We start from the raw sequence: 18,333 nt of genomic DNA on the forward strand, positions 1-18,333 counted from the left end.
TCATCTGAAGGGATTGAAAGAAAATGTCATCACCCTTCTCATTTTTTTAGGGTGCCACCATTTAAATATGGGAGTCATGAGTTATCCTTTAACATAACCAAAAGGTTCCCAGCAATTGTCCCAAGAGTCATTTCACTTTGCACAAACATGGCCCAAGGTGAGGGTAGGAAACCAAGAGTCTACTGTTTCTTGACACACCAGCAGAATTAAGTTCATCATCCTGCCATTCTTTCAATGCTTGCTAAATGCCTACTCTGTAAGATACAGTGCTAGGGGTTTAAGAGAGAAATGCCAAGCAAGCAAGGGAAATTGAGGCATAAGAGTTATATGAAGAGGGTATCAAGAGAGGTATAAGCAAATATTACATCTATGAACTCTAGGCATGAGGAACAGCCAGGGCAAAGGCATGGAAATAGGAGAAGGCATACCGTGTCTCAAGAACAGCCAGGAAGCAAATAAAGTAATTTGGAGAAGAAAGATGGTCAAAATACCAAGAGAGGTATAAGCTAATGCTACATCCATGGCTTCTGCTCTCAAAAAACTTAGTCTAGTAGGAGTGCTTACCTACCTACCTACCTACCTGTCTGTCTATCTGTTGTCTGTCTGGCTATTTCTTTTTCTTTCTCTGTATCTGTTGCTTACAGTTTAGTAGGGATGCTTATCTATTGCCATCCATCCATCCCTCCATCCATCCATCCCTCCATCCATCCATCAATCCATCCATGCATCCATCCATCCATCCATCCATCCATCCTGTCTGTCTATATTGACTATCTCTATATCTATCACTGACAATCTAGTAGGGATTTTTATCCATTCACCTGTCCATCTGTCTATATCTATTGATCTATCTGTTGCTTATAATCTAGTAGGGATGCTTGTGTGTGTGTGTGTGTGTGTGTGTGTGTGTGTGTGTATCCTATCTGTCTCTTGTGTATCTATCATATCTGTCTATATCTGTTGATCTATCTCTCTGTTGCTTCCAGTCTAGTAAGGGTGATTTGTCTGTCTACATCTCAATCATTTATAATCAAGTAGGGATAGTTATCTCTTATCTTTCATCCTAGCTATCTACCTACCTAGCTTATGATCAAGTAGGGATGACACATATTTACATACATATATTCTGTGTGTGTATGTTTGCAGATACACATATATTCACATAGAGATAAAGAGAATGTAGAATATCAATGCCTAAGAGGAGAATGAAATAAAACATTGATTTAGCACCTACTGTGTGCCAAGTGCTATGTGCTAGGGATAGAAAGCCAGCCCCTGCCCTCAAGGAGCTTCCATTCTAGCCATGGAAGATAACACAGACCTCTAGAGGTATATTCCAAATAGATAACATCATTCAGGGAGGGGTGTCACCAGTCTCTGAGGAGAGGATCAGTAAAAGGCTCCTACTGAGGAAGGTTTTGGAACTATGCTTTGAAGGAAGCTGAAGGAAGTACATTTGATCTAATTCACCAAGTATCCAGGAGCCACCTTCAGCCAGGCCCTGGGCTAGATGGATCCTGAGTCTGGCCAGGCTTGGTACTTCCTGTGTGGGTTAGGGTTAACCCTTTGCATACAGTTCACGTGGATGACCCCTCGGGTTTCCTCTGAGGTTCTTGGAGTCCGAGCAGGGTGAGACCCCCTGATGACCTCCTCCAATGAGTGCAGTCCATGTGTGGATTCCTCCACTTTCTCCTCTGCTGTTGCTGCTGGAATGTGCACTTGTCTCCTCCAGGAGGATGTGAACTCCTTGGGAATACTAGGACTTTCCCTGTTCTTTGTATTGGTATCTCTACTGTAGCTAACGTGGTACCTGGCACACAGTAGGTGCCTACTATGTGCTTGTTGATTACTTGCTCTCTAGCTCAGCATTGGTCTTTCTCCTCTGAGTGACCTTGCCTTTTCTGGCTCTTCCCGCATCTTCTTTCTCTGGCTTTTTGCCTCTTGAGGCTCCTTTTGCTTATATGAGGCCACAAGCTATTGGCTGATTATTTGAGGGAATGTGTGCAGGGCCCCATAAAGCTAAAACTATTCTTGGTTCATTAAAAAAAAATTTCCTCTTCCAATCCATCAATAAGCATTAAGCACCTACTATGTGCACTATACTAGGTTCACTGCTGTGAAGCCATGACTAGGTGCCATTCGCAATGCCAAGCACTAGATACAAAGACAAAGATGGAATATTCTTTGCCTTTGAGGAGCTTCTGTTCTATTCACAGGGACAGTTAGGACTCGGGGAGAGTCTCGTTTTTATTAAGCTGAATGTTTTCATTGCTAGGTTTGGGCTTTAAATTACATTGATTTCTGAACATATCCCTTTCTTCTCCTGACCCAGCTTTTTAGGAGAGTTACAATGAAAAGCCCTGGGACCTCTTTTCCAAAAGTGGCAGAAAAAGTAAATGCTGGTCTTTGGGGTGACCCAGATGGGTCAACATTGACTGGAGCTTGGCCAATAAAGGGCTTAGGAAGCTTACGCATCATTGGGAAGGGCTTTCTGCTTCCAGAGGATAGAAATTCTGGATAGAAAGCTGTTGACAGTGGCTGCCTGAAGAGGAAAATTATTCATTTTGGCCAATATCCATTAAGCACCTACTGTGTGCAGGATGCTCTCTTAGGCACTGAGAAGGAATACAGAGTTGAAATGAGACTGTCTTTGCTCCTGTGGAGGGAATGGACTGGCATGAGTAAAGTAGTGGGGGGTGGGAAATCAATCTGATTTTTAAGGGAGTCTGGAAGGTGCAGATGAGAAGAGACTGCATGCTAGGCATGAGGAACAGCCAGGGAAAGGCATGGAGGTGGGAGATGGCATATTGTGTGTGAGGAACATCCAGGATGGCAGAAGGCAGAGAAAGATAGAAGAGGCATGGTAGATCTAGGCACAGAGATGGTGGCTGAAATAGTGTGAGCAAAGAGACAGAGGAGATAAAACCTGGAGTAGGTTGATCAGTCACAGTAGCTGGAGCATAGAGCATGAGGCAAAGTAATAAGATAAGGCTGGAAGGGTATTTTAGGAGCTCACACCAAGGAGACTTTAGTCTAATCCATAACTGAGCAAAATTTCCTTATGGGGAGTCCCCCACAAATGCCTGTTCAACCTTTTCTTGAGCTCCTCTAGTGAGGGGGCGCTCACCACTTCCCATGGAAGCCCATGGGAGCTCTAGTTGTTCGGACATTCTTCCCAACATCAAAGCTACATGAGTCTCTTTGCAACTTCCACCCACTGCCCCTGATTTGGCCCTCTGGGTCCTAAATGAATGTCGAATGAATGACACGACAGCATTTCAGATTCTTGAAGACAGTTCACCTTCCCCCTTGAATCTTCTTTCTTCTAGATAAATATCTCCCAAATATATACAAGGGAATTTTGTATTCATCTCCTTTCACCGAACCTCCTTTGGTGGCAACTCAAGACCCTTCCCCATCGTTCAGTGTCAATCAGTAAATATTCCTTACGTGCCCATACTCTGCTAGTGCTTAGGATACAAACCCAGGGAATGGAGGGCCATTCAGAAAGCAGTCCAGAGTACTTTAGGTCGAGTAGCATTCAAAAGCCCAGAGTTCCAATCAGGCAGAGATAGTTTGACTTTATTCAGAAGGCAATAGAGAGCCCCCAGCCCATGATTTCTGAGTGTGGACATATGAACAGATACTGGAAAAATGGGGAGGGGGAGAGAGAGAGGGAGAGGGAATATGAATCCCCAGTTCCTTTCAAGATGGGGTTCAAGTGCCACCTTCCACCAATTCCTACTTTCCTCCTTCCCCAAAGCACCTCGTATTTATTTTGCCTTTTCTCCTTGTGTGTCCTTGTTTTCCCCTTCCGTGGAATGGAAGCATTTTGGGACAAGGGGCTATCTCATTTTTGTCCTTGTCCCTCAATGCCTGGCACAGAGTCACCCTTTAATAAATGCTAACTGATTGACTGATTTATAATGGAGTCGATATAGTGTTCTGTGTTTTCCCCATAGTAAAAACTTTATTTTTTCTTTACTTAGTGGAAGAAAACTAACATGAATGGATTACCATGAACTTATGGTCTTTGTTTCTCTATTCCTACAGCTGTTTGGAGACTGGGAAGCTCATTTACGGAGGATAATGAAGATGATGGCAGGGGGTGGCCTGTCCATCACAGGCTCCCACAACTTATGTGGAGACTTTCTCTACAGTGGGCACACAGTCATGTTAACCCTGACTTACTTATTTATCAAAGAGTGTAAGTCCAGAACTACTTTTCTTTCCATTTGCATACTTTGGGTCCTGACTTCACCTACAGTGTTTCTCTGGGAAATACTCCCGAGAAGTTGGAGAGAGTGAGATGACTAGTGTCTGGGTTGTATGGGGATTGCCCAGTGTTTGCTTCTTCACGAAGGGTTTTGGTCATCCAAACACTATTCTCTCTTCTGCATGAGATGGAGTTGAGGAAGAGACGGGGCAAGCTGGCAACAAAACCATTATTCCTGGTGGCTGTTGGGACTATGGGAGGAGATGTAGTGAGAAAGTAACACATTTATGTGCCAGGCACAATATCAGCTCTTTTTGTGGTTGGAAAACAGAAAGACTAGAGCTCGAGAGAGTGAGTAGCCTGGCCTAACCATGACTAACCAATTTTTTCCATCATGATTTGGCTTCGCTATTGGGGACTCAATTGTTTGAAGCAGAATCCTAGCCATCCTGAGACTCTACTCTTGGCTTAGCCCCACTTGCCCATGTCTTAAAAAAAGGAAAACGGGCTATGATGCTAAGAGATTTGGTCATTGAAGGGTGAATAGCATTCCACTCAGCTGAGCCCAGTTGTGAGTGGAGAATGATCAGTGCCCTCCCTTCCAGGCACTAAGTGTTTGGCTGGGCTGCTCATCCCCTTGGGCACCACCTCTCTTCTCAAAGATGAGGAAGAGTCAATCCACCTGAAAGCCTGGAACACAGACAACATGGCGGAATTTATGGATAATGAGCCTATAAATGTGTTCTAGAGCTCAACTGTGAAGGGGATTGAGTGCCAAATGGAGCAGTTCATATTGTGTCCTGGGGCCAATAGGAAGACATGAAGCTTCTTGAGCCAGGGAGTGAAGGATAGAATAAAGTGGGAAAAGGCATATGACCCTGGGCAAGTCACAGAGAATGCATGTCTTAAGCAATTTCCTAGGGAAGACAAGCAAGGTTTAGTGTAAAGAGTGCTAGATGGTCACTGGACCCAGATTCAAATCCTAGGTCTACCTCAATGATCTTGGGAATGGCGCTCCCTTTTCTGGGCCATCAGAGAAATGGTTCTATAAAGCAGTGTCTAAAGCCCCTTCTAGCTATAATAATAACATTAACACCAACCACGATGTAGACAATGATGATGTTGCTAGCTTGCATGGATACACGTTTTTATAAGATGATTTCAATTCTCTTATCTCCTGAAATCTTCATCAGAAGTCTGGGAGGCTGGTACCCCATTTTACAGGTGAGGAAATTGAGTGTCACCCAGCATCTGAGACAGATTTCAAACTGAGGCCATCTTGACTCCAATTCCAGCACTGTCCTCTGTGCCATCTTGCTGACTAAATATCTGCTATGGGACATCAAATGATTTTAACTTTTTTTTTGTGCCATGAACCCCTCTAGTGAAGTCTGCAGACCCCTCCTTAGAGTAATATTTTGTTGCCTTCATAATTGAAAGACAGCTAAGTGGCACAATGGTTAGAGCCCCAGGCTTGGAATTGGGAGGGTACCTGGGTTTGAATTTGATTTCAGATACTTCCTATCTATGTGACCCTGGGCAAGTCACTTCATCCCATTTACCTAGCCCTTGCCCTTCTGACTTAGAGTGATTACTAGGATAGAAAGTACCAGATTAAAAAAATAATAATTGACTGACATGCTACATTTTAGTTAGCAATAATAAATTTGAGATGTAATTTTTCCTCCATCTAAATTGAGCACTTCTCCCCTCCTTCGCCCCCATATCTATCCATAGACTCCTTGGTGGTCTGTGGACCCCGGGTTAAGAATTCCTGGGCTAAATCAGGTGTCAATAGAGGGTTTCCATCCTGTCACTTCCTGGATGCTGACAATCAGAGTGCCGTTACATTTTCACTTCTTTTTTCATAATGTTATTCTCAAGAAGATGCTTTGTAAGCTTTAAAGTATTAGAGAACTAGAATTGTTATTCATGCATTTAAAAAGTGTGAATTACTTTGGCATCTCAGTGTGTTTGCTTTGGATGGGATGCTCTGTAAGGTCCCTTCCAGCTGTAAATCTAAGATCCCAGGAAGAAACTCTTTGTTCTGAGCTGAAGTGTGCGTAATCCAGAGGAGAGGAAAGTGTGGTGGGGCACGATCGCTGCTGGGACCCGGCTTAGCCATCATAGCCAGGCTGTGTTGGGACTATGTGACCGTGATGGCTTTTTGTTCCTTCCAGATTCCCCTCGGCGACTTTGGTGGTACCATTGGGTTTGCTGGATTCTCAGTGTGTCCGGAGTCTTCTGTATCCTCTTGTCACATGAACACTACACTGTGGACGTCGTGGTGGCTTACTACATCACCACCAGACTTTTCTGGTGGTATCACACAATGGCTAATCAGCAAGTAAGTCGTGATGCCCCCCTGCCCTAGCCCCACTCGGACTTGAATCATAGTTAACCCTCCTGGCTAAGTGCCTCATGGAGGTACTTATTGCCTAGAGAGATGTCTCCCCTAAAAGGGAATCAAAGGGAAGCTAGGCAGCTCAGTGGAGAGAGAGCCAGGGCTGGAGATGAGATTGCCTTGATATGTGACCCTGGGCAAGTCACTCACCACCCCTTTGCCTAGACCTTACCACTCTTCTGTCTTGGAAACAACACATGGTATTGATTCTGAGATGGAAGGTAAGAGTTTAAAAAAATAGAATCACAGAGAAAAGAAGACAGGTGATGTCATAGAAAGGGCATTAATCTTGGAGTTAGGAGATCTAGATTTGAGACCCAGGTTAGCTAGTCATTAGCTGTCTGAAAACCCTGAAAGTTTTTTCTCCTCTCTGGACCCCCCAGTCTTCTCCAACAGTATTGGGAAAACAATGTTGGCACTATAATAGGTAGAGGCCCTGGATTCAGATCCTGGCTCTGGCACAAGCTATGAGACTCTGGGTAAGCCTTTCCCTTCTTAGGATTCATTCTTCCTCATCTATTAGAAAAGAGGTTTAGACTGGTGCTTAATTAAAAAAAAAAAATTTGGTGGTTGATTGCGTCTCGCTTAAAAGCCAGACTCCTATGAACTGTGGAATTAGAAGGGAATTAGAGCTAGATGTCCTCAGAGTTTCCTTTTGGCTCTGACAGAAAACTCCTGGTTCCCAAGGTTCCTGGCTTTGCTTCTCCTGAGCAAGCTACCTTGTCTCAAGATTGGGATCACCCAAAAGCTCCCCCCCCCCCTTTGGGATATCTAAAAATGTGGTCTGATAGGGGAAATCACTTCCCTTTCAAAAATCACATTTCATGTCCCTTGTCTATGAAAATGTCGTTTGCGATGCTTGCTTTCTTCAGAGGCTTAGCCTTTCGGCTTTCAGGGAAACACTCGTGGCTAGAGGGTTGATGTCATATTTCTAGTCAGTCACCGAGAGAATTAAGACAACGTCTTTCTCCTCCTTGCGTGGTTGGTTGTTGTTGATAAGTTCTACACAGGTGGGTCTCCCAAGATGGGGGCTTATAGCTAAGCGTGAGGCCAGGATGAAACCATGGTGTGCTAGGTGTGAATGGATTGCATTTCTTGACTTGGCCACTTTCTTCTTTGGTATTTCAGGTGCTAAAAGAAGCTTCCCAAATGAACCTCCTGGCGAGAGTATGGTGGTATAAGCCCTTCCAGTACTTTGAAAAGAATGTCCAAGGAATTGTACCTCGATCTTATCACTGGCCTTTCCCCTGGCCCGTGGTCCATCTCAGTAGACAAGTGAAATACAGTCGTTTGGTGAACGATACATAACAGCTGTTCAAAGTTGGGGAAGAGAGCTGTCCAAAGTACTAAGGACTCCATGAGAGAAATCGCCATAAAATCAACGCCTCCCTAATCCTTTGATCTTTCAACAGTTACCTTGACTTAACCTAGTGAGTTACCTGGTCAGCACTGTGATCTTTTTTTTTTCTCTCCAAAGGACCTGCGTTGGACAACAATAAAGAGAATTTAACTTATCATGCACTGTATGCATTTCTCGTTGATAGGTTGGGGATTTACATAACCCATGACCATGCTCCTTTGTATATGATGCGGCAGCATAAACATAAGCTTTTATATCCTCAGTTCTGGTCTTTCCAGCCCTGTCTGGAAATAAAGCGTATTATTTTCTTGGGAAAACATACTTTTCATATCTCTTTGCCCCAAAGATTGGGCTGTAAGCCATTTTCTAGCAAACGTCTATATGAAGGTTTCTAAGCACCTGAACGGAATTCCATTCAGAGCTCTTTCTACCTGTTGCGCCGATAGTCAAGTGAAACAAACAAACAAAAAGGTAGATGCGGACGGTTTGGTAACTTTTGATTTTGTAAAAATCAGCAGTGATGGTGTCAAAAAAAAGTGCAAAAAAACCCCACAGATTCTGTTGTAAAGTGATTTTCTAAGTATTTCCTAACTTTATTTTTCAAGATGTCTATGAAATCTAAATTTAAAGATTTTTACATGTCAGAGAGAGGAGAGTGAATACTTAAAAGTGCTTCTTGGCAGAAAGATTTGTCCATGTATCTAGTGCCTTTCTTGTCTCGATTGTATGGTCAGTAGGCAATCTTCAATGTTTTTATTTGAAATAAAAGTATTCCACAAAGCCACGATGATATGTATACATGACTCAATTTTGCATCTCTTGCTAAAATGAATCATCAAAGTCTCCTTCTGGTGTTGAAATTGCTACAAATTGAAGACTAGGGAAGGGACCCATTGTCGTGTCTGTGCCCGTTTGCCCGTCGGGTGACCAGGCGACAGGGATGCGTCTCCCTTGAGTTCTTGTCTTGTCTCTTTGGTGGCTAGATTTTAATGAGGCCATACAAACAGCCATGAATCCATTCCCTTTTTCTAGGAAGGGTTGCAGGTGATCTCGATGGAAAACTTGAACGTTGCGAATCAGTGTAGCCCTCCTCCTGACCATGCGGTTGGCCAAATAACAACAGTGACGATGACAAAAGAGAGAGGTGGATGTCTTTAAAATATATTTGTGCAGAAACTGCATGTAACTCCAAGTCTCCCTCCGGCCAGACACTGGTTTGGGGAGGTGTTCTATCCTATCCTTGCCAATGTGCAGAACAAACTAGTTTTTTAAGAATGAAGAAGTCTATATATCCATTCTGTATTTTACGTGCAGCAGAATTATCTTCTGTAGGGTTTTTTTTGTGTATTCACAAGGTGATATTTGTATTGTAAAACAATAATGGTGAAGGAAATAAAGGCTTTTAAAAAAACCATCTCGTTTCCTTTTTCATTTCTGAAAGTTTTAGCATTTGCAGTGAGAAACTGACTTCTGATGGAGTACGGAGGCCACTCCTGAGCAGGAGTGTGTACTTTTGAAAACTTTTATTTCCATTTTTTAAAAATAACCCCTACTTTGTCTTAGGAACAGCTCCAAGACAGAAGGGCAAGGGCTAGGTGAATGAGGATAAGTGACTTGACCAGGGTCACACAGCTAAGGAAGTGTCTGAGGCCAGATTTGAATTGAGGTCCTCTTGATTCCAGGCGTGGTGCTCTACCCACTGTGCAACCTAGCTGCCTCTCTTTCTATTTTCTTTGAAAATTGAAACCATTTCCCTGTCATCTCTGTCTCTCCATTTGACAACAATGGGGGAAAATGGTTACGAAAAGCCATCTGGTAGAGTGACTGAGATCTCTCTCCTGAGAGGAAATTGCTGTGTTCCAGCATCGTCAACTAGAATGAATGGCTCAGCACAGTGGAAAGAATGCTGAATGTAAGAGTCATTGGACCGAGTTCGGATCTCAGCTCAATCACTTGCTGCTTGAATGACCCTGGCCAAATCACTTAACTTCTTTGGGCCTGTGTTTCTTCCTCTATAAAATGAAGAGTTTGGGTTAAGTGACCTGACGTGTTCTAATTCTCCATTTCTAAATCTTAGGATTTCAATGCTCTTTTAAAAATGAGGGAGGGAGTGGTTTGGGGGTTGTTCTGGGGAGTCAAGAGAAAGGCAAAAATAATAAGATCTCTGCCATCAAGGAAATGCCAGTTAAATGGAGGTGACTAGGTGCAAGGAACTTCAGGTAAGTTATGATTTCAAATGCAGTTTTATATATAAAGATTTCATAATGAATACTAGATAACTAGCAGAGCTCATTGTCAGGAAGATCTGGGTTCGAGTATGGTATATTCTGACCAAGGGTCCCTGGGCAAGTCCCTCAGTCTTTAAGTGTACCAAGCATGTATATAAATTGCAGAGAAAATATCCATTTGTGTGGTGAGAGAGTTTCCTATTCAGGAGTTCCTTACACTAGTCAAACCACTCTGGGTTAATTTGAAAGGAAAAAATAATGGGTCTACCAAAGGCACAGAGACTCCTGGTTTCTTGAAGTCTTGTGCTCCAGTTGGTTTTGCTAAGCTCAGAGGACTTCCAGGATGAGTAGGATCAATGATAATCTAGAAGTAAGTCCATTGACCACCATCTAAATCATAGAGAATTATGGGGCATGACCCCCAGGTTGAAGAAATCAACGTTTGATGGTGTATAGAGCTAAGAAAATAGAGCAGATGACCACATCTTTATAGGAGGGGAGATGGTTAGCCAGAGGTCTATTTCTGCTTCATTTGGGGACTTTTCTTTTATGAGATTGTCTCTTTTCCCCCCTTCTGTCCCCAGTAACCTCCAGCTAATGGATGATTTTCTGAATCTGTAAAATGATAATAGCCAATATGCTAAATTGAGACCACGCTCATGGTCATCTGTCATGCTTAACTAACTTTCTGTATGGATTTGCCATTTGGAATTTATCCAGTAGATTCTCAGGAAAGTAATTGATGGCTTTTCCCCTCCAGTAGCCAGGAACAATTTAGCTTTTCTAATAACTGGTGGAATAGCTTTGGCCTTAAACTATGAACATGGGAAGACTAGTAAATGGGGCTTTGGAAGGCAAGAAAATAGACATTTCCGATGAGGGACTAGTGGGGAAGGGAAAAGAGAAGGCTTCCTCCTTCTGTAGTGGTTTAGCTCCCTCTGAGAAGAGAGCTTGTTTCAGTCTTTGTACTTGTTCTCTCCATCATTGAGCCCAGTGCTAGGCACACAATTGGCACTTAAAAGATGCTTTATGATTGATTGAGGGCAATAGTGCAGGTATTGTCATGTACTCTTTTCATATGAAGAAATTAGTTCAGAGAGATTGATTGGCTTGACTAGGGTCACACAATTGGTAGATGAAGGAGCCGGGATTTGAATCTGGGTTCCTCTCATTTTGTGTTCTTGGCTAATCCTTCAATATTAGCAGAAAAGGAATCAGAAACCATCCTCTCAATGACAGTAGCTTTGTTACTTTCCTGATTTAAAGTTTAAAGAGGATGATAGTCTGAAATGAAAGGTTTCTGGGGGTATGAAATACCATTTCAGGGGCAAAAGAGACCTGAGACCTTTTTGAATGGCCCACCAATGGATTCTGAAGATGGAATGACTTGGCTGTGTTGGATTTGGTTTTGGTCTCCAGCAGCACCCAAATCTGGGACTGAGTCATCAGTAAAGTACTTCATTGATTCATTCTTCATTTTTTAGTGCAGTACAACTATGTACATGGAGTGGGCCCCGCTTGGACCCTGGAGAGGAGGTTTGACTGCTGAACTTTGGCACTTCAGAAGGCTGTGGCACTAACATGAATTCCCCGAACATTGTCACCAAATCCCACAGGAGTAGAGTGGAGAGAAAGCTGGACTTAGGAGTCTGAGGACATTGACTAAAATTCTGGCTCTGCCTCTCACAGGGGGACTTTGGACACATCAAAGAACTTTAGTGGCTCCCAGTTCCTTTGGGCTGGACTAGCTGTCCTCTAAAGTACCTCCAACTTTAAATCTAGAATCTTGGATATGAAATGTTTATCCAAGGTGAACTAATGTGTTAGCCAACAAACATTGATCACTACTGACATGCCAGGTCCCCACTAAGCTATGGGGAGACTGTGAAAGGCAAGAGTATAGTCCCTGCCCTCAAGGAAATCCATTTGAATGGGAGAGGCTAGGTGCATCCAAGATTATCTACTGGGGAGGCTGCTAGGTGCTCCATAGATAGATAGAGAGCTAGACTTAGAGATGGGAGGTCCTGGAATTCAAATGTGGCCTCAGACACTTCCTAGCTCTTACTGCCTTTCTGCCTTGCAACCACTACACAGTATTGGTTCTAAGATGAAGGTCAGGATTGTGAATTTTAAAACTACTCCACCCTACTCAGACCGTACTTTAGAAGATCTGATTTAGCTATTTCCTTATTAGTAACAATGGAGATACTTGGTCTAACAGAATCAGGTCTTGGGAACTCTACATTTTCCCACCCTACTTAGTTTAACAAGGTCAGGAATGTCTGCACCCATACTCAAAGATTAAGTATCTGAGAAAATGACCTTCAACAGAGTACAGAAACAGCGGACAGACCCCTGGGCTGTCCTAAGTCAAGCTAAACTAACATTGGTACAGATGAGATGCAGGAAAGTGATGTAAAACCATCTATATAGGGCACATCACTTCCTCTCTTCGGGCTCTTTTCCCGGAGAAGCGTCTCTGGCTGGCAATGTGCTAAGCATTCCTACATCTTGGTATGGTGGCAGCTATTTGTCTGGGTTTTGGTGGTGGGTTTGCCCTTGAGCTAATTCAGGTTCAGGCATCTTGGCTGAGCCCTCTTGGAGTTCAGGCTGATTCCTTCCTCTTTTACGCTCCAAAACCTTACCTTCCTAGAGCCTCTAATCTTTCTACCTGGCACAAGCCAGGTGGGAGAAATCCTATACCCTTTCCTTCTCCCTTCTTAAATTTCTTTCCACTATATTAATTAAATCACCCTAAATTTCCAGACTGATGTGGGTAATTTTTTTTTTGTTATTTGGGATATCCATGGTGACCAATAATTAATATAGTTTAGGTCACAACACTAAAATTATCCTTTACAGGATTTTAAAAAGAAAGATGATATATATAGTAGGAATGGAAGATAAGCTCAAATGGGAGGCATTATCAGCTGGGAGAGAGGAGAGAAGGAAAACCCTCACAACAAAGTCCTGATAACTTTCATTTCTTCATGTGAAAGTTGCTCATTCATACACTGACCATTTGTCAATTGGGGAATGGCTTGTATTCTTATAAATCTGACTTGTTTCTCTATAGATTTGAGAAATAAGGCCTTTTCAGAGAAATTTGTTATAAAATGTTTTCCTAGTTGTTTCCCTCCTAATCTTGTTTACATTGATTTTGTTTGTACAAAAGCTTTTTAATTTGACAATAAAAATTATTCATTTAACACCTTATAATGTTCCCTAAATCTTGTTTCATCAAAAATTCTTCCCTTCATTTACTTATGGTATCACTATGTCTAGATCATGTATTCATATTGACCATATCTTGGTATAGATGGTGAGATATTGTTTTTGTTTCTGCCTAGTTTCTATCTAGTTTCTGCCATACTGTTTCTAATTTTCCCAGCAGTTTTTGTCAAATAGTGTGTTTTTATCCCCAAAGCTAGGGGTTTTGAGTTTATCAAGCACTAGATTGCTGAGGTCATTTACATTTATATGTTGTGTCTCTAATCTATTCCATTGATCCGTCCTATTTCTTAGCCAGTACCAGATTGTTTGGGTGATTACTGCTTTATAGTACAGTTTGAGATGTACACCTAGACCATTCCTTCACATGTCTTCATTGGCTCCCTTGATATTCTTGCCCTTTTGTTCTTCCATATGTATTTTGTAATTATTTTTTCTAGTTCTTGAAAATAGGTTTTTGGTAGTTTGATTGGTATGGCACTGTGTAAATAAATTAATTTAGATAGGATTGTCATTTTTATGATTAGCTCTGCCTATCCATGAGCAATTAATATTTTTCTACTTGTTTAGATCTTACTTTTTTATCTTACTTTTTTTTTAGATCTTACTTTATTTATATGAAAAGTGTTTTGTAATTGTGTTCATATAATTCCTGGGTTTGTCTTTGCAAGTAGATTACCAAGTATTTATATTGTCTAAATATGCATTGTCTAAAATAATTTTAAATGGAATTTTTCTTTCTATCTCTTGCTGCTAGACTTTATTGGTGCTGTATGGAAATGCTGATGATTTATGTGGGGTTTTTTTGTATCTTGCAATTTTACTAAAATTATTAATTATTTCAACTCCTTTTTAGTTGATTTTCTAGGGTTCTCTCAGTATATCATCATATCATCTGCAGAGAGTGATAGTGTAGCTATTTCATTGACTATTTCAATTTCTTTTTTGGCTCTTATTGTTGCTAAAGGCCAGAATTTCTAACTCAGTATTAAATAATAAAGGTGATAATGGACATCCTTGCTTCACCCTGTTAGATTAAAATAGTGAAGCCCATAAACTGTAGTGAGTTAAAATGGTGGAAGATATAAATTGTGATAGATATAAGAGAGGGTGAGTAAATTTGACCGCAGAAAATATGTTTCACTACAGTGTCTTGGTTTTAAATCAAATATAAGGTGGTCACCAGGGAAATATTCCCAATTATTCAAATACCCAAGTCAACTGGGTTTTATAGAGATTTTTAATTAATAATATAATGAGGAATTAGAGAAAGAGTAGGAAAGGAATAATTACAAAGGGCCTCAAGCCAATATGGCCTAGACCTGAGTCTTAAGAGAGAGAATCAGTCAGTCAGTTTTTTAACACTCACCACAAGGTCTGCCTAAACAAGGATTCTAGTGATACCAGGCCAGCTCCATCTCAGCTGACTTCACCAGAGAGCCTTTCAGCCAGAGACTGTTCCAAAAGGCCTCTCTCCAGAGCCTCCAGAGGGACAGAGTCCCCTTAGAGGAGCTCCAGCGAGACCTCCTTAGAGATTGTCCTCCAAGAGCCTCCCTTCTCCAGAGCCTCTCTCAAGAGATTCTTCCCAAGTGATCCTCATCAGAGATCCTCCAAAAGGATTCTTTCAAAAGGATCTCTTCTCAAGAGATTCTGCTTTTTCTTATATAGGGGTTTTTCTCCTATGTCACCTCCCCTAAGTCCTTACATCTACCAATCACTGTAGACGTTTTCCAAAGGACTGCCCATCTGAATTCCTGCTAAGTCGACAAATCTCAGTAAGTCTGAACCAGAAAAAATGCTGCTGTGTGGACTAATCTCCTCAGTAAGTCTGAACCAGTGAAAACACAGCTGAGTCAACTAATCTCATTAAGAGAAAACTTGCCCGACCCTTTTAGGTACCTAGCATCTCATTGTATCCATTCTAAAAACAGGCATGGCTCAAAGAACTCCTTGCTTTATTATAAGCATGAGTTGCATTGTTTAGCAAGGAGTTTTCTCTCCTAAAGCAGTCTTAAGTACGGGTAGAGTAGGGGTCCTCCCATAGCAAGGAGTTTTCTCCCCTAAAGCAGTCTTAAGTATGGTTGGCGTAGAGGTCCTCACATTTCTGATCCTGGTGAGTTCTCACATCAAAATGGGGAATGTTTCCCAGTAGGGAATTTGTTCCAATTAAGAATTCCCCGAAGGGGGAAATTTTTAACATTCACAAGTCTGAGAGATTTCAAGATTTACAACCCCTGATCTTATTTGGAAACCTTTTAGCTTTTCCTCATTGCAGATGATACTTGCTAATGGTTTTAAATAGATGCCACTTATTTTTTAAGGAAAGGCCTTTTTATTCCTATGCTTTCTAGTGTTTTTCATAGGAAGAGGTGTTATATTTTGTTGAAGGCTTTTTCTCCATCTATTGAGATAATCATATGATTTCTGTTAGTTTGGTTAATTATATGGTCTGTGCTGATGGTTTTCCAGATATTAAACCAGCCTTTCATGGTGAATGATCCTTGTGATATATTGCTGTATTCTCCTTGCTAATATTTTATCCAAAGTTTTTGCATCTATAGTCATGAAATTGGCTTATCATTTTCTATTTCTTTCTATTTTTGCTCTTTCTGGCTTAGGTAACAGTAACATATTTATGCCATAAAAGGAATTGGTGGGACTCCTTCCTTGCCTGTTTTCCCAAATAGTTGTCAAGTATTGGGATTAATTATTCTCTAAATGTTTGCTAGAACTATCTTGTGAATCCATCTGGCTCTGGGGATTTTTTTCTTAGGGAGTTCATTGATGGCTTGTTCAATTTTATTTTCTGAGATGGGATTATTTAAGGATTCTATTTTTGGTTGAGCCTTGAAAGAAACCAAGCAAAATAGGTGGGGAGGGGAGGACCAGAGCACATTCATACTGCCATTCAACTGCCTTAGAGCCTTGGAGATACATGAAGGAGATAGATGAGTTTTGACCTTGGGATTGCTTTGCTGTGGACACATGGCAGAGAGCAGTGGCTCTGATTCTGTCCAGCACCCAGTGAGTGCTCAGTAAATATTTGTCTATTGATTGTATGATCTTGGGGAAATCACCTAACCTCTGTAGCAGTACCTCTTCATTTGTAAAATGGGGATAATAATCCCTGCCCCAAGAGCTCATGGGGAGGAAAGAACTAAGTAAGCCTTAAGGGGTAGGGATGGATGGCTATTGTTCCCCTGACAGTGCCTGCTGTCTCTGATGCCCTTATGCCAGGCTTTTTATTAGAGCTAATTAAAGGGAAGAAGGACTTATACCTGGGGTCTTGACTATTTCTTAGGGGCTGGCTTTTAAAGATCACCAGGGTTTGTGCTACTTTCAAAAGGGCTTGTCCAGCCTACAAGGGCTCTGTGGTAGACATTTCTGGAGCAGCCTCTTGTGGTGAATGTGGGCACTACCCTAGGACAGGACTTCTGGGCTCTTGGTCCTTGTGCCCTCTTATTTCTCCCCCTGCTCCCAATCATTATGGAGGAATTTTATCTCTCTGTCCTAGCTAGGCTGGGGTCATTTTACAAATTCTTTGACATAATAACAGTCCTCAAGGGATCAAGACAGTGTGTGGTATTACAGTGGATAAAGTGGTTAGCCTGGACTCAAGAAGACTTGAGTTCAAATCCAGCCTCAAACACTTAACAAGCTATGTGACCTGGATAAGTCACTTTAACCTGTTTGCCTCAGTTTCCTCATCTGTAAAATGGAGATCATAACATCACTTATCTCTAATCAACTGAGATTTTTGTAAAGCATTTAGTGTGGTGCTTATCACATAGAGAGCACTGTATAAATGTTAGATTATTATTATAGTTATTTGCTGTAATGGAGAAGAGGGATCAGGTTTGTTCATTTTTGGTCCTGGTGGGCTAAATTTGGACCAATGGGGAGGAGAAGTCAGTGGCACATTCAGCCCTGATATCAGGAAAACTTTTCTAATGATGAGAACTGCCCTGAAGTGAAATAGCTCCCCAATCTCTCATTGGAAGTCTTTAAGTGAGGCTCAAATGACCCTGTGTGGAGTGTATCATACAGAGAATTATTGTTCATGGACAAATGAAGCAAAGTGACCACTGAGGACTCTTCCAACTGTGTGGTTCTGTGAAAAGTAGAGCAGTAGCAAGCTGTAGACAGCCTTGAAGGCCAGCAGAGACATTTTCGATTTTAAATATTTTTAATTTTACTTCAAATTTAAATTTGCAACATTCAATTGTCTCTGCCTTTCCATAGTACGCCAGGCCCTTCTATCCTCCACCATCTCTTAAAGCCTTTTCAAGTTCATATTTATTGTTTCCATGGCACCATCTCTCCATCGCATCCTCTACTGTTCCCTTCTTTTGTCCTTAAGCTTTCCCAACATTAGAAGCTTTTCCAATGAACAATAAGCAATGTTTATCCTAAATGTCCCCATCATAAAGAGAAAATTGATTGGGGTGGAGAGATGTTACTGCATCCAGGAGAGGAAACGTCAGTGATTCACAGACACGTGAACCCCCCACTCCATTAACCTGCACAAAATGTGATTGCAGCCAATGAAGAAACTCCCCCAAATTAGACCTCTGTAGCTGAAATGTCACTTCTGTCACGGCAGGTGTAGAAATCTCTGACAAAAGTTTGGCTTCCTGCAGAGTTAGGCTGTCAGAACTGCCCCCATTCCCCAAGATGCTCTGGATTAAATCACCAACTAAAACCAGTTGCACCTTTGCACTTCCTGGGGAAAGGAACCTGTTTTCTTGTGGCGATCGAGGGTGGTGATGTCCAGATCCTTCTGAGGAGTTGTGGATGGGCAAAGCAGGAGAGAGTGTTGGGCATTTGATTCCAAAGGTAGGTCTTCTCCCTTAGGTTGGTTTGGGAATTTTATAGATGTCTTCAAGATAACTGT

The 18,333-nt window shown here is 41.8% G+C and overlaps 1 protein-coding gene across 13 annotated transcripts in view; it reads left to right on the forward strand.

The window, feature by feature from the left end:
• The window catches only part of SGMS1 (sphingomyelin synthase 1), a 248,507-nt gene extending 240,372 nt beyond the window's left edge, over positions 1 to 8,135 (forward strand). For all 13 annotated transcript variants that reach the window (XM_056819149.1, XM_056819155.1, XM_056819143.1 and 10 more), the window contains 3 exons: positions 4,054 to 4,207; positions 6,397 to 6,563; positions 7,749 to 8,135. In XM_056819149.1, the coding sequence (XP_056675127.1) occupies positions 4,054 to 4,207; positions 6,397 to 6,563; positions 7,749 to 7,928 (501 nt within the window). In that variant the 3' untranslated portion in view covers positions 7,929 to 8,135. The remainder of the gene's footprint in view (positions 1 to 4,053; positions 4,208 to 6,396; positions 6,564 to 7,748) is intronic.
• Positions 8,136 to 18,333: the final 10,198 nt, after the last annotated feature.

The sequence above is a fragment of the Monodelphis domestica genome, chromosome 1 (assembly GCF_027887165.1).
Source record: "Monodelphis domestica isolate mMonDom1 chromosome 1, mMonDom1.pri, whole genome shotgun sequence".
NCBI lineage: Eukaryota > Metazoa > Chordata > Mammalia > Didelphimorphia > Didelphidae > Monodelphis > Monodelphis domestica.